Genomic DNA, 15704 nt, shown 5'->3' with positions numbered 1-15704 from the left:
ATTAATACCTCGACATGTTAAACCAATTTGTCCACATGCTAGTTGAATGAGAATTATGAACCTGCTGCAGGTATTACCCTTCACCAGCACTTTGATGTTGTGCATTGCACCTTCTCCTTCATTTCCTTGAAACCAAACCTCTCCTGACATCTCATTGACAATAAGCTTCTTATTCAGGCTGCATTCTTCACATTCTGACTGAAATTAGACACCTTTCATGTCCACCACTGATATTCTCTAAGGGGTGGGTTTTTCTCCTCCACTATTGACAGAGATCCTGACTCCTGATTCCTACCTGAAATCTGAGCATTCATTTTCTTTACCTTTCTCCAGGTGGCCATCCCTGTGGTTTCAGTGCGGCTGGTGAAGAAGCACAAAACAGCCGGCCTCGTGCCCAACGGCTTGGCTATCACCACAGACACAGGCCAGAAGGTAAACACCTCTATCACGCTCGCCGTAAAGTGAAATAGTTGTGCTGATTAGTGCAGCGTGGCAGCACTTTCCAGCAGGGGGGCTGTGATGGAAAGAACAACACCGTGCTATAGATAGAAGCAGAGCGGCGTCGCAGCCTGACGTGGCCAGGGAGGAGAGCAGAGGGGTTTTTCCACCATTGCAGCAATGCTCACAAGGGCCTGTTAACTCTCAGTCACATAAGACCCAACCTCTGATCAGGTGGCGCTTCCCAAGAACAATGCGTACCTTTCAGCGTTTGTCCCAACAGCAGCCCATGAATAATGACGCCCGGCGAGCAGCCGTCGCATGTGGAGAAATCTGGTGCATTTATCTTCAGCTTCCAATTAGCGCCGGAACAAAGGAAAACACCCGCAATCACACCGGAGTGGGTGAAAAATGTTTGACTGAATTGTTTCCTTCAAGTCAATTATTTGTGTGCGACACGCCTTCTGCTTCTGGAGGGAATAAGAAGGGAAATGAAGTCATTTGAAAACATGATTTGCTAAATGGAGGGAATAATGTGACAACACCGAGCACACAGATGAGTAATTTGGAGCTGCAATTCCTACATCTCCCACCACAAACACCTCTCTGTAGATCGGTTTGGGTTTAAAGTGTGGAAACCACCCAAATCGCACACTGCAGAGGACGTCTCACCCAAGTAGTAATTTCTGTTACCTGATGTTTTTCACATTGTGAGAGGTAATTATCGAGAGCTGGTATCACCTATAGGCTATAAAATGCTGAACTCTGCTTATAATTTCAATGATCTTCTTAATCTTCATATAGAGTCTGCAGCTGTCATAACAGTTCAGTTCAACTTCATTTCTATAGCACCAAATATCAAAACAAAAAACTGTCATTTGAAGGATTTTACTGTGAAAAACCCAAGTATTCTCTATGAACAAGCAGAGGAGACGGTGGAAAGGAAAAACTCTGTATTTACAGGAAGAAACCTGCAGAACCAGGCTCAGAGGTGGAGACTTGCTGTTCTGGATGGAGTTAGCCGACAGAAAGAGAGACACGGATTGGACAGCGACAGAGAGCAACAAGCAAACAGACACAAATCCACACATTGCAGGCGTGACGGAGGTTCACACCACAGACTTCCACTCATGATTTCCCACTAAAGCATATTTGATGCGTTCAACTCATCTGTACTCTAGTGAGTTCTTGGTTGAATGCTGCTCTTTCTAATGATTTTTGCTTATAAGATATCATTAAACCATTTTGTAGTTGGCTTCAAAAAAATAATAATTTCTCTCAGATTGTTGTTAAAGCTCAGATCATCATCATGTGCACACAGAGATATTTATTAATACAATCCACATATTAGAAGGACTTAGAGGTTGAAAGCCCATTATTGACATTATGCATACTGTTGTAGCAGTGACATTTTCATGCTAATCCCAAATAATTTAGTCTCCATCTTCTTTTCTCCATTGTGAGAGCTTCCATTGAAAACCAGACAATACATTGCATAATATTCTTTCTATTTGCAGCAGGCACATTTCAGGCTTCTTCGTACTGCTGCCAGAGCATGTGAACCGCATAATGGAGCGGGCTGCTCGGCACGATGAGAGTCACATAGCTCAGAAATAGCACGCAGTCTAAAAAGACCCTCATGGATCCGCACGGAGGGAGCACGAGGCTCCGTCTGCTCCGAGCTGGTCAAAATTAGATTTTCACATGTCAAGGAAAAACAGAATGAGACACTTTCTAGGATCCAGAAGAGACATTGGAAACTGCTGCGTGTCCACTGGTGTTTTTTAGCTGATTAAGATAATTCTTGTGATTTTTTTCATTTTAATCAGATTTTACACATTTATTCGTAATATGTTAATACTCGGGGAGACGAGTGTGCAAAGCTTCACAAAATGTTGTGTATCCTAAAGCCCACAAAAACACTTTTGTTCAGGCTGGAAAAAAAAGATAATAACATTAATAATCCAAGGAAATCCAATAGGGACCTTCTGCACTTTCAGTGCTTGGACCCTAAAAAACAAGAGACGGATCAACTCAAGGAAGAAAAAGAAGAAAAAAATGTCCACATGAAAACAAGTAGAAGTAAATCCAAACTACCAGTCACTTAATTCTAACACAATAAAAGCTCAAATATAACTTGACCTAGGCCCTTGTTTATGCGTCAAGTGTAAACAGAAAACTTTGGTTGTATTTTGGGGGTTTGTTTCACCGACAACAGGGACTGAAAACAGAACTTTTTGAAAACCGCTCCGTGTCTGTGGAAACACTGCTGTCGTGCATGCGCACCACGGCCATAACGAGTAGTTCTTCTGCACATGCTCAGTAGATGTACTTATACTTGGTAGTTTTATAGTTGACAGTCACTGTACTGCCATTGTTAATGCTTATAGTTTATTGTTCTGTGCGCATGTTTGTGTGTTTTTATTACAAAAACAACCAACAGCACCAACTTGTGGCCTGTCCTGCGAACTACATCGTTTTCAGTATTTATGCTGTTTCCGTGGAGCTGGACGTAGGTTTCTTGAATCTTGCAATGCGACTCATTAAATTTGATCTCATGTCTCTTTTACATTACGTCAAAGCACCGCCCAGCGGTAATTGTTAAAAACACTGAAGATGCTCTCAGTTGAATGACCTCCGAGGGGACATACGATGCCGCACATCTCAGCCAAACGAACAAACTGCAGCTCAGCCTTTCTGAAGGTTAATTGGGGCGAGACATTGAGCGTATGAATCGTATGTCTCATAACAAGGACAAACATGCCTCCCTTCACTATTGTGTAATGTATGTTATGTAACTTCTATCCCATGCATGAACGCTATGGGCGCGCGTGTTTGTCGAGGGTGAAGGTTCACGTCAGCTGTCCTTCACTGTTCAGACTGGACTGTTTGAGTTAATCCGAGAACTGACGCTGGGAATCATCCAGGTCAGGGCGAGAGGTGGATAAACCCTCTCCGACCCGTCGGGAAACAATAACCTGGAACAGAAATGTGATTTAAAAAAAAAAAACAGTTGCGCTCCAGATTAAAGCTTCTGTGTGATGGAAGTGTTGCACTCCCAAACCATCATTTTAGAAAGATTTACTTCTCTTCTTCTTCTTCTACTTCTCTTCCACCTCTGAGTCTGGTTTTGCAGAACGTCTCCTCCTCCACCATGTTTGGTTCAGAAGGTTCAGAGATTTTCCTTCCCATCATCTCTTCTTCTTGCTCATGCATGATTGTTCTTTTTTCTCTGTAAAAGTGTCTTGAAATCACTGTCTTGTATTTAATTTAATTTAATTTAATTTAATTTAATTTAATTTAATTTAATTTAATTTAATTTAATTTAATTTAATTTGAATAGAATAGAATAGAATTAATGAAGAAAGTTAAAAACCCTTAGAAAGAATTAACACTCAAATCCAATTTGTAAAGAATCTTCCAACTTCTGCCTCTGGAAGATTGTTTAAATGCATCGACGGGGTCCAATTATCAAGTATCAACCTTGTCAATTATTTCAACAGGAACTTTTAATAAGAGTGTAAATATAAATTATGAATAATCCTTGATGGAGCACAATAAAAATGTGTTTTTATGTGCGTTTGTCTCTTGTGCTTCCTCAGTATGTATTTGTGTCGTTGCTGTCACGGGACAGCGTGTACGACGTCCTGCGCAGGATCTGCACACACCTGCAGGTCAGAGGTCGCGCACCTACATGCCGATCTGTGCTGTGTTCACATGTCAGATAACGAGGTCGTCTCCTTCCACTCCGCAGGTCAACGGGAAGAGTCTGAGCCTGAAGCAGTTCATGGAGGAGCCCACTCTGTCGCTGGTCAGTCTTTACCAGAGAGGAACCGGCTTTATTAACACAATGACGTTTTCAGAATTCTGCGTGTTGTGCGAAACATGAACCAGAAGGCTGAGAGGATCAATAGATCATTCTGCAGACGGAATTATTCCCAGAGCCGCTAGAGACTATCTAAACCCTCTCTGCAGTGTGTGTGTGCTTCTCAGTCACAGAAGAGCTTTTGTAGCTTTTGTTTTAAGGAATAATTAGCTTCTGTCAACATGCTTGTCCTTGATCGCGCTCTAACCTGAACTGATAACGTGAGGAGGGGAGGGGGAAAGAAACGGTGTTTGTACATGAAGCCAGTGTGTCATGATAAAACTTTCACACAGCTTTGCAAACCCCTGACAAAGAAACATGACACAGAATCAGACTTAAGTTAATTCAGTTCAGTTCAGACGACCATACTGTGGCAGAGTGTACTTATTTTCTTAGAATTACAATTTCTTACATTTTGAGGAGAAATCCCGAAAAAAAGAGAACAAGTGGAGTTTAAAACTTATATTTGTGTTATTTGATTACGTATTTTATATCATTATTCAGCGAAATAGAAAAAAAAAAAACAGCTCCAAGACAAAACCATAACAGGTCCAACAGTCGCAGTACTGTATATATAGACATATGCAGGGTCACTGAAGTCCTTTACCTTTACATGATGGTTTGATTTTGCTTTGTGGTTGCAGAAAGGTTTCTCGTTTAAAACACTGACGCTGAAAACACTGCAGTTATAATGCCAGGCCATGAGTTGACGCTGTTGGTTGTTTTTGTAATAAAACCACACAGACATCCACGCAGAGAACAATCCGATATAAATGGAAGTAATGGCAGTACACGGACATTTGCATGGACAGACGCCCAAGCTAGATTATTATTGCAGTGACTGTCAACTATAAAACTACCAGGAGAATCTGGACGTGGAGTCATGCTGCATAATCACAGCTGATTTCCAAGAGGAGGTTATACAAAGACCAGACCGAGCACATGTACAGAAACCCACCTGGAAATGCTTGGTCTTTTTCTAGTTTTTATACCTCCATCCCTCCATGTTCACCTCTACAGAGAAACCAAGCGTTCCATGCTCTACATGCTTCAGGATAAGCATCTAATTTAATTTGCTTCTTGTAGGGTTTTGAGGTGTTTTTTGAGCTTCGGGTGGCTGGTGACACATTAGAAATAATTACTTTAGTACATGGAGTACCAACAGTTACGTCAGCAACCTGTACTGAATTGGTTGCTCTCTCTCTCTCTCTCTCTCTCTCTCTCTCTCTCTCTCTCTCTCTCTCTCTCTCTCTCTCTCTCTCTCTCTCTCTCTTTCTCTCTCTCTCTCTCCCTCTCTCTCCCTCTCTCTCCCTCTCAAGACATGTGCAAATTAGTGGTTAATAGCACTCAATAAAGCATTTGTCATCCAGAAACAGTCCCCGTTTTTAGTTTCAATTTGAGCTTAATAGCATGCTGGCAGCACACGCTTTCAATTTGGAACATTATCAGTTGCAGTTGGATCAGTGTCTTTACTTTCTCTCGCAGTTTTCTTTCCCAGTAGGGCTTCATACTGTGCATAAAAAGACAGAAACCGACTCAAAAAGAAAGATATGCAACTTATTTCTGTCCAATAGCAGCTATCCTTCATCTGTGGCAATTACTGAGTGAATCACACTTTATGAAAGATTGTCTTGCTTATTTTGTGCCATGATCCAAATGAAACATTCAGATAAGTTGATATTCCTAATATCAAAGTTGAAATGTTCGATATTCCTCATAAATACAAGAAAACAAGAACAAAAAGTCCCAGCTCTGTGGAACCTCATATCACTGTAACCTTGAACAGTAATAACTTTGTAAACTTCTCCAGCAACAAAATTCTAACTATTTGACATAAAATAGAATTGATACTCCCCAATGCTGTCATGGATCTAACAACAGTATCTTCATCAGATTTGTCAGTAGAACCGTATTTACAGTTGGCCAGCCTCCATCCTATTGAGCTCTCTGAGTTATTGTCAATCGTGGCTTCATCTAACGACATGCCTGTTAGATCCAGTCTCCCCGATTCAGTACATAATAGATAACCTGTCTTGATCCAGGTGTTTAAACAAGCTACGGGACAATGTTCAACCTTCCTTTTATTTCTAAAATCCTGGAAAAGGTTGGTTAAATTTTCTAACTATTTCACACAAATGTTCTATTTGAGTCATCAAAGCACAGAGTAACTCTGGTCAGAGTTACTAATGATCATCTCATGACCTCAGACAATCGACTGGTCTCGGTTCTTGTCCTCTTACATCTCAGTGCTGCATTTGATACTGTTGATCATAACGTCCTCTTACAGACTGGAACGCAGTAGGGGTTAAGGGGACAGCACTAAATAATTATCATCTGAGATTGATAAAGTATTTTCTCAAGTATTTTCTAAACTGTTTTCGATCATATTTATCAGGCAGATACCACTTTGTTCATATTAATTCTCAACACAGTCTAAGGTTAGCCATAGGAGTTCCACAGGGCTCTGTTTTAGGTCCTACACTTTTTCACATTATACATGCTTCCTGTAGATAATATTATCAGGAAACACTCCGTTAACATTTACAAATCTAGTTATCTATGAACCCAGATGATAAAGATCAACATGTCAAATTAGAAGCTTGTCTTAAAGACATAAAAGCCTGGATGAGCTGTAATTTTCTGCTCATATGAGTAAAGATAATGGGATTGTAGTATTAATTCCTCTGTGGCTATCTTCATTGTAAAAAGAATTTAAATGAGCAGAAGCACCACTTCTGGTCCAAAAATCATCGTTTCAAGCCAAAAGCAAGACTTATAGTATTTCTGTGTGTGTTGCTGTCTCCTCCGCAGGACGAGTTCCCGGCTCCAGACGAGTTCCCGGTGGTTGACGAATTCCCGTCAGTGTTAAAGTGGAGGAGGAAACCCTCGGTGGTGTCTGTGTCCTCCTCCCTTCCGGACCTCCTGGGGAACTCCACCGGCAGCCTGAGCGCCGCAGACACACCCTTCAAATCAGAGCAGCCGTTGGAAGGTGATAAAACCCCAGAGAGATGTTGCAGAGCTAACAAAGTCCAAGGCCAACCTGAAGGCCACGCACTTTATATTGAATGACGTCACAGTGAGATTTCTTTTGCAAAGACGACGTGACCAAGTTATTAGCCACTACACCATGAGAGAGCGAGAGAGAGAGAGAGAGAGAGAGAGAGAGAGTGATACGTACTTGTCAGGTACAACTATTTTTTGTTGCTATTGTCGTGTCGACGGGGCATTAGTTTAATTTGAGTTTATTCTCACGTTGCTGCCCTCCAGATTGTAGATGTTTATCTACAGAGTGTTTGGGGATCCGGGCTGCAGCAGGTTGACACTTTCTACAAGAATAACACAAAAACCTTTGGCATCTTAAAGGTACACACCATTCTGAAGAATCTGGTCTCAGTGAAAACCTTTCTTTGGTTTCATTTTGGACAGCGTGCACAGTCTGGTTCTACACAGTGTACCTGTGCTTTTGTAAAGCTGATCAGAAAGTCCCTGCATGCCTGCAGTTTTAGTCCACCAAATGCAATAAAAAAACATAACAACAGCCAGGGTTATTTATTGTTGCCTACTCACAGTAAAGGCTGGATATCAGCAGCCTTTCAGAATCTACAATATTATCTACCCTGCTGCTTTAAGTATTGCACAGGAGTGCAGTACAGAAAAAGAAAATGCCCAGGCAGCAGTGGACTGGATGTGTGGAATAATGAGAGTCTGCATTATGTGCTTTAAGAGATGTTGAGGGACTAAATGATTTCAGGAGAGCTGCCAAGTGAGGAGGTGGTGAGTTTTACAAGTAAGAAGTAAATGAAAAGGAGTACTGTTTTCAGTTTAGCGAGGCGCGCTTCCTCCAGGAGGCGCCAGAGAGCCACAGTGGGAAGAAGCCGGGTCGGGGGAGGGGCTTTTCCTCCAGCTTTTCCCTTTAAAGTTTGAGGAAAAAGCCACAATGAAATCAAATAGCTGGACAGTAGATTTGTTGATTATTTCTTGAAAACAAACATATTTTGAAATCACTCCAATGGAGACAAGTTAAAATTCTAAGCTGAACTTTAGTGTAACAGTTGGACGATATATTTCCACATTTAGCAGATAATTCAAACTGAAGGCCTTATGAGGATTTATCAGCACTAATAACTGAGGCCACGTTCACGCCAAAACTTTCTCAACTGAAAACAGAAAACTTGACCGCGGTACTCGGAGCCTCCGAAAACGCAACTTTTTTGAAAACGGAACCCCAGGGTGTAACTTTTTGAAAATGCATCGACTCCATCTCTGTAGAAAAGGTGGGTAAATGCAACTTTTCAAACAGGGGAAAAAACAACAGCGCCAACTTGTTGCCTGGCATGGTAACCTACTTCATTTCTGGCGTTTCTGCCGTTTCCGTGGAAACGGGCAACCTTTTGAAAACGCTGCCGTGCAAACGCACAAACAATGCATTTTAACGTCGTGAAAAGGAGGCGTAAGGCAAATTTATTTCTATCGCACCATTCAGATACGAGGTAATCCTCAGGTCTTGGTAAAGAAATGAGAGAAATACATTAAAACAAAGCAATTAAGAATCTGAACATTATAACAAAACGATTACAAGGGCGTAAATATATGAAAAACGTCAACCAGAAAATGTCTACTTAGCATTTGTGAGTTAGGAGAGAAATATTCCCACACTTTGACAAAAAAATAAAATACAATTTAAACTATATCAACACAGATTTGTCAAACCAGTTGTAATTGATAAGTAATAAAGAGACGTGAAGATTGAACAAATGAGCTAAAAAAAACTCAAACAATTGCTGAATACCCGTCAAAGATTTATCTCATAGTTCAAATGGAAAATATCTGACGAGCATGAGAAGAGCCGAGCTTCTTATTTCTTTTAGTGAGATAAAGTGTGTGTCACGAGAGTCGGGGGGGGGGGGGGGGGGGGGGGGGGGACACTTCCTCTCATTGAATAGAAAGTCTCTAAAGACGTCGGTGTCATCAAAACGTTTTTCAGACCTTTTTGAAATTTACTGTATATCACAGAGCATTGATGTAGTCACAAAGGATTTCATTGTTAGTTGTGTGTGTGAGAGAGAGAGTGAGAGAGAGAGAGAGAGTGAGAGAGAGAGAGAGAGAGAGAGAGAGAGAGAGAATGAGTAATTGCTTCTGGATGACAACGTTTCTCTTGCGTAACGACACGTTAAGCTCCAAATGGAGAGGAAATCATGCGGCGGCTCGTATTAAAAAGCTCCGGGCAGATGCAGATTAAGTCCAGATTATCACAGACAATGTCGGCTGTCAGAGTTTATGTGGGGACACTTTTCTTTTTAACGGCCCAGACAGCTTCAGATTGTCTCTCAACGCTAACAAACACTGATTGATCAGTGTGTGTGTGTGTGTGTGTGTGTGTGTGTGTGTGTGTGTGTGTGTGTGTGTGTGTGTGTGTGTGTTATTATCACCACTGAAAACTGATAAATCAAAGACTTGGCTTCTAGCAGGGATTATCAGATTGAGGGAAGATGAACCCTGTAACAACCAACAATGGAATACCTGCCAATAACGTCATAATTTCGTCTGTTTTCAATGTATTAAAGCCAATAATGGAATATTTTTGGCTTTTTTTCTAAGGCAGCAGTGTTCCAGAAAAGATTGTCCTGAAAATAAAACACACAGAAAGTTTTCCACTTTCACTTCATAACATTGTGTAAACGGGGAGTGAAATATTCTCTGTCCAACATATTTTCTTTGCCGATGACTCTTTGTTTTTTTTTGGATCAGTGATTGAAATATGTAGAATCAAGACATATTGGCACTTTACGATATTAATTTTACAGCTTTAAGGGTCTTAAGGGTCTGGTCCTAAACTGTACAGACTTTAACATTTACAATACTTTCAGTCTGTCATGGAGTCTTTATCACAGTGTGTGTATTGCTCATGTCGCAGAGCCTTATTAACGACTGGGGCCCATTTCCCTGATTTCCTCTCAACAGGTGGGCCTGCAACCGTCGTCACCGAGCTGCACGTCACACACACACACACACACACACACACACACACACACACACACACACACACACACACACACACACACACACACACACACACACACACACACACAGCGCGCAGAGTGATGTTAATGGTTTACTGTGTGTTTCAGAGCGAGCGCTGCAGACGGACAGAGGTCTTTTATCAGAGCCGGTGGCAGAGCTGGGCCAGATGGAGTACCAGCTGCTCAAGTTCTTCACCCTGCTGTGAGTTTACAGAGGGACGGACACACAGACCACAACAGCAGCACCTCCACCTCCTCACGTACACACACACACACACACACACACACACACACACACACACACACACACACACACACACACACACACACACACACACACACACACACACACACACACAATCAGTTAAGTGTGTCGTCCTTCACCTGGGAGGCCGACGCAGCTCTGCTGACGTGTCCCGAGCCGTTCTTAGATTACAGCCCCCGACACAATATCACTCAAAGATGATGTAAAGAGTGAGCAGGGTGCAGTTTGTGGCCAAACCAGAGGGGGGTGCAGTTTTATTAGTTTTCACTGTTTACAACAGAGGTCTGCAACCTTTATGACCAAAGAGCCGTTTTAGTGACTTTAAACTAAAAGAAATTGAACTGGAGACACGAACCCCCTTCAAAATAAGGCTGACGCAGCTTCTAAAGTTTCAAATATTATTTTAATGTTTGTACGAAAACTCTATCTTATGTTCTAAATCTAACGTTTTAATTACAATTGAGGATGTTAAACACTTGTTTTAGTATATGATTTTAGTGGTTTCACTTATTTATTAGCTGATTTTGTTTTCTTTTAATAAAGACCTTTCTTTTTTAAGCTGTTTTTAGATTTTCTTTTCACCATTTCTTGTGGTTTTAGCTTTTTTTTTTTTTGACATTTTTTTTAACTATTATTATTATAACCTCTATTAGTGACAGAAAGATCTTATGGAATATTTTTGATCAATTACTATATTGTATATTTTAATTTCCAGGTCTGAGAAGCTGAACTCGTGTAGAATAAAACACCAAAACAATTAAAAGAGTTCCGTTTATGTGTAATAAATGTAAAAAATATTCAGGTTTTATGGTTTGTGTTTGTATTATGGTTCATAGCCGGGAAACTAGAAAATACTTTTAATTATGACAATAATGACAAATAAATCATCAGATTGTATTAGATATTTGTAAAATTCACTATTTCAGTAAGATTTTGGGAGAAATTAACTCTTCTCTTATATCCATACGTATTTCTTTAGATAAATCAGTAGTAGTAGTTCATTTGTCCTCAATAAATACCATAAATAAATACCAATACCTTTTCTTGTTTTGTAGTTGTGGCGAATTATAGTTTATTCTTTTGAAAAATAAGCTAAAATTAAAATAAATGTCACTGTGATGCAACAATACAAAGCAGGTTTGAGGGTTTGAGCTACTTGTAGAGAAGTTTTATCATTAGGAAGGGCAGTGGCTCATAAAAACACATTCAAATCCCATTTCTTTTCACTTTGAATGGATTTAAGAGGATTTAAGGAGGATAAGTATTGTGACATGAAGATAAATGCTGCCTCCCAGTGGTCAGGAAGAGACATTACAAGCTGAGGATCCTCAAGAACACGTCCAGCTTCAACACGGAGTTAAAAGTTTCATATTCACAACGTAAAAGGAAAACAGTTTTTTTATTTAATATTTCAATTGATTCTTCCTAATATTTAATTCCAACTTGGATATTTTGGGGATATTTTTATTTTCTCATCATTCCAGCCAATTCATCCATCTCATCCGAGTGGATGTTCAGGGGTCACTATAGTAGGATAGTAAAAACCATTTAACTGTAGTACTGGAAAGGACAAACACAGTAAAACACACAACCACATACAGGCAATTTAGGGTCACCAGTGACCCTCTCGTGCATGTTTGGGAGGAAACCCACACACACACACACAACCTCCACACAGAAAGGCCCCGGGGGGTATTTGAGGCGTTATCGAGCGCGCGAGCCCACTGCACCGCCGTGCAACAATCCTGAAATAACTAACTCGTGTCTCCTCTTTGTTTGTCTTCTTCCAGTATTATTCTCCTCATCTTGTCGTCCTGCTACTTGGCCTTTCGCGTCTGCAGCCTGGAGCAGCAGCTGTCCTTCCTCAGTAACCCAAACCTGCCCCTGAGAGAGAGGTAACGACTGATCGAAGGCAATAAATGAAGGGTTAAACACACTGAATTTAACGCAGTTATGATGGTTGCAGGCCACATATAAATACTTTCCACCCTCGACGCTGTTCTCAAACTGTTGTATCTTCATTGGCTCCGAGCACCAAAACTTTACGAAAGTTTGGTGTTTTTCCAAATCGTTGTGGCGTAAACAAGCCGTGCTATTCTGGTAAATACGGTAATAATCCGCCGTCTGCTGCTCTGCTCTACAGGTAACCTCCGAGTTCCTGCTGCGATCCGTCGAACTTGCTGCTGTTTTCTGAAGGTGCAGGACCGACTCCGCCGCCATCAACCAGCTGCCCCACCTGGGGGGGGGGGGGGGGGACTTCCACCCGACTCCAGCCTCCCACTGAGGAACCAGTGATCACTTCCAAACTATGCAAACAGACTGTGTCTATTTATTTCTGATGAGAAAGTAGATTTTACTTTAGATTATGATCGTCTTCCCACAGTCTCTCCTTCTCATACTCATTAATTAACCACGGAACCTGAAATGGGGTGGGGGGGGCGCGTTACAATGGATGCTGGATGATGATAAAGGGACGAGATAATTCACTACTAGAAAAGTAGATAACTACTTGAAAAGACTGAGTGGAGATATTTCCGCTGTATTTGTAGCAGAAGTGACTCATCCATTAATTTCTGACTGAATCTGTTTATTTTCCTTTGACGTTTCACCACAGCTCTGTTTAAAACTCGCCAAGAAAATGCACTTTTTAACCACCCTGTAGGTCCATTCTATTTCACATGTACATAACAGTTTTTTGTTTGTTAGTTGTTGTTTTGTTTTTTTGCTTGATGATAGGTACTCACTTGTCATTTCAGGAGGTATTTATGGAGAAAATTGTTGTGAGGAGAGAGCAGGGTGCGATTTGTGGGGCTATTGCTAATTCTTTGTCTTTTTTCGAGACAAATTATGACAAAAAAAAAGTAATAAATGGACTTTAAAACTGATGTTTATTTAGAAGTGGAAGTAGCAAAGAAACATTTGAATTAAAGAACATAAATTTAACAGATGCAACAGTTGCAGGGACTCATATGAAGCCCCGGGCCTCGTTTACGCGACGTTTCAAGTGAAAACGCATCATTTCAAGAAAGTTCAAGTTTCGAGTTCCACAAATCGCAGCCTGTTTCTTAAATCTAATGAACTGAACAGATAATGTGATTGAGACGTGTACACGACGTTTTCTTTGCTGTGTAACAGCAGATGTGTTTCTTTTCCCTACATTTAACATGAAGACCGAAGTCCTGAAATAACACGAGGCTCATCTTCTCTCTTGACTGATTTTTGCAGCAGTGAGCGAAATGTAGCCCTATTTTGTGAAAATCCTCATGAATTAAACTGGAAAGAATGTGTAGATTCAAGTCAACGGCCGGTGGCCAGCAGTTTGTCTTTGCTTCTCGTTTCGGCTGCCAGGTCTTCTCCGTCATGACATCCTGGCACCGCCGACATGTTTGACCACTGCAGGGATCAGGAAGCAGGAATTCTAAAACCACAGTACAATCTTGGCAGAAATACTCGCTGATAAATTGCCCGTGGTGTTACTCCACATGCAACGGCTCGTTTCAAATTTAATGAATCGGGGAGTATTTTGTAGCTAATAAAATTAGATTTCAGTCCAAGAATACATTGATGGAAGTACAGGTCCGACATGAATTGAGGTTTGAAAAGTATTTGATAAATCTAATAATATCCATGCAGAGTTTGCATTTTTCTCCTTTCTCATCGTGTGGGTTTTTTTTTTTTTCCGAGGCTCTCTAGATCCCCTCCACAGTCTAAAAACATACATGTGAGGTTAGTTGGTGACTAAAAGATCAAGTATCCTCAACACAAAATACTCGGACGGCTTGTGAAAGGCAGTTTAATGAAGCTAACCATGTGTACTGCCCATGTGTTTGTGGTTTCGTTACAAAAACAACCCACAGCGCCCACTAGTGGCCTGGCATGCTAAAGACATTGTTTTCCGCGTTTCTACCGTTTCCAACAGCAAGACTTTTTTTTTTTTTTTTTCTTTCTTTTTCTTTTCAAAAGCTTGCTGTCGCCCGGTCTCAGCTGGGAGCGTCCAATAAAGCGTCTCCAGCGTCCAACAACCCAGAACCAGATCAAACGTTACCGGTTACGTCCGGATGAATCCATACTTCTACTTGTGTTTGTTTCGCTCCTGTTCTGTCAGTTTCAGTCATGTATTAATGCTGCAAAGAAGCAATTGATTTTGGAGTATTAGCTCATGGAGCATTATTCACTATATCAGCCTGGAAACCTTCTGCAGACCTGATGAAGCACCAAGGTCAGAGGCCAACGACTGCAGCTCTGTGTGTGTGTGGGGGGGGGGGGGGGGGGGCAGCAGATGGCCAGACGAGCTGCGGCCCCGTCCAGACCTCCGGGGAGCCGAGCCGTCTGTCCTGGTATGCTCTCCAGGACACCTTTGACCTCTGCAGTGTGAAGGAGAATGCTGACTGAATCTTCACGGTGGTGGACTACATTACGCTTTAATGCCAAATACTGTAAAGACTAAATTTTCTAAATGTACAAGACTGTTAAAGATGTTCATTTGTCTTCTACGGCACTGCAGTGCAAAGAACATTTGTCAGTGTTTTGCAGCACTGAGGCAACTTATTATTCGAAATATAAACAACTCGGCAATTTCATTGTGTTTTCAGTTTCCCATGGATCCAATCTAATATCATGATTTACTGAGTTTTCTGAAACAATACAACCGAGCTCAGGACCCGGTCTCCTCACAAGGTGACAGACGGGTTACATATATATCACTTGATGACATTTAACCTAAAAATGTCTACAAATCAGGAGCAGTTTGAGTCGACTGCTTCGCTCTGATTATTTATTGCATCTATTTAATGTATTTTTGTTTGTTCTGGTCTGAAGGGGAAGTTTTTCTTCAGATTTCACTCTGCTTTTTCTAGTTTCATGCCGGCGTCTTGTTTCTCAGCTGCATGTAAAATACATCGACCGCAGTGGGCGAGATCAACTATCAAAACAAACATGGAACCGAGTTTAGGACACAATTTAATTTCCTCCTTTGTTCTCATCTTCCCCTCTGTCTTCTCGTCCTCCATCTGCACTCCATCAGCCCTTTGGATCTTTTCCTGTCTCCTTCCAGCAGCAGCTAATTGAAGCCAGCGAGCCCGTCCGGCAGAGACCCGCGGTCTCGTGCGACGCGGCG

At 41.3% G+C, this 15704-nt stretch overlaps 1 protein-coding gene across 3 annotated transcripts in view; it reads left to right on the top strand.

The window, feature by feature from the left end:
* The window catches only part of gramd2aa (GRAM domain containing 2Aa), a 45743-nt gene that overhangs the window by 27470 nt on the left and 2569 nt on the right, over positions 1-15704 (top strand). For 2 of the 3 annotated variants that reach the window (XM_080458519.1, XM_080458517.1), the window contains exons 6-12: positions 334-432; positions 4041-4112; positions 4193-4249; positions 7115-7292; positions 10432-10525; positions 12379-12483; positions 12732-12784. In XM_080458519.1, the coding sequence (XP_080314645.1) occupies positions 334-432; positions 4041-4112; positions 4193-4249; positions 7115-7292; positions 10432-10525; positions 12379-12483; positions 12732-12735 (609 nt within the window). In that variant the 3' untranslated portion in view covers positions 12736-12784. Of the gene's footprint in view, positions 1-333; positions 433-4040; positions 4113-4192; positions 4250-7114; positions 7293-10431; positions 10526-12378; positions 12484-12731; positions 15168-15704 lie in introns of those variants that run through there. The other variant, XM_080458518.1, reaches the window with a different exon arrangement.

This window comes from Lipophrys pholis (genome assembly GCF_963383615.2).
Source record: "Lipophrys pholis genome assembly, chromosome: 2".
Lineage (NCBI taxonomy): Eukaryota > Metazoa > Chordata > Actinopteri > Blenniiformes > Blenniidae > Lipophrys > Lipophrys pholis.
This window is presented reverse-complemented; position numbering and strand designations above follow the sequence as displayed.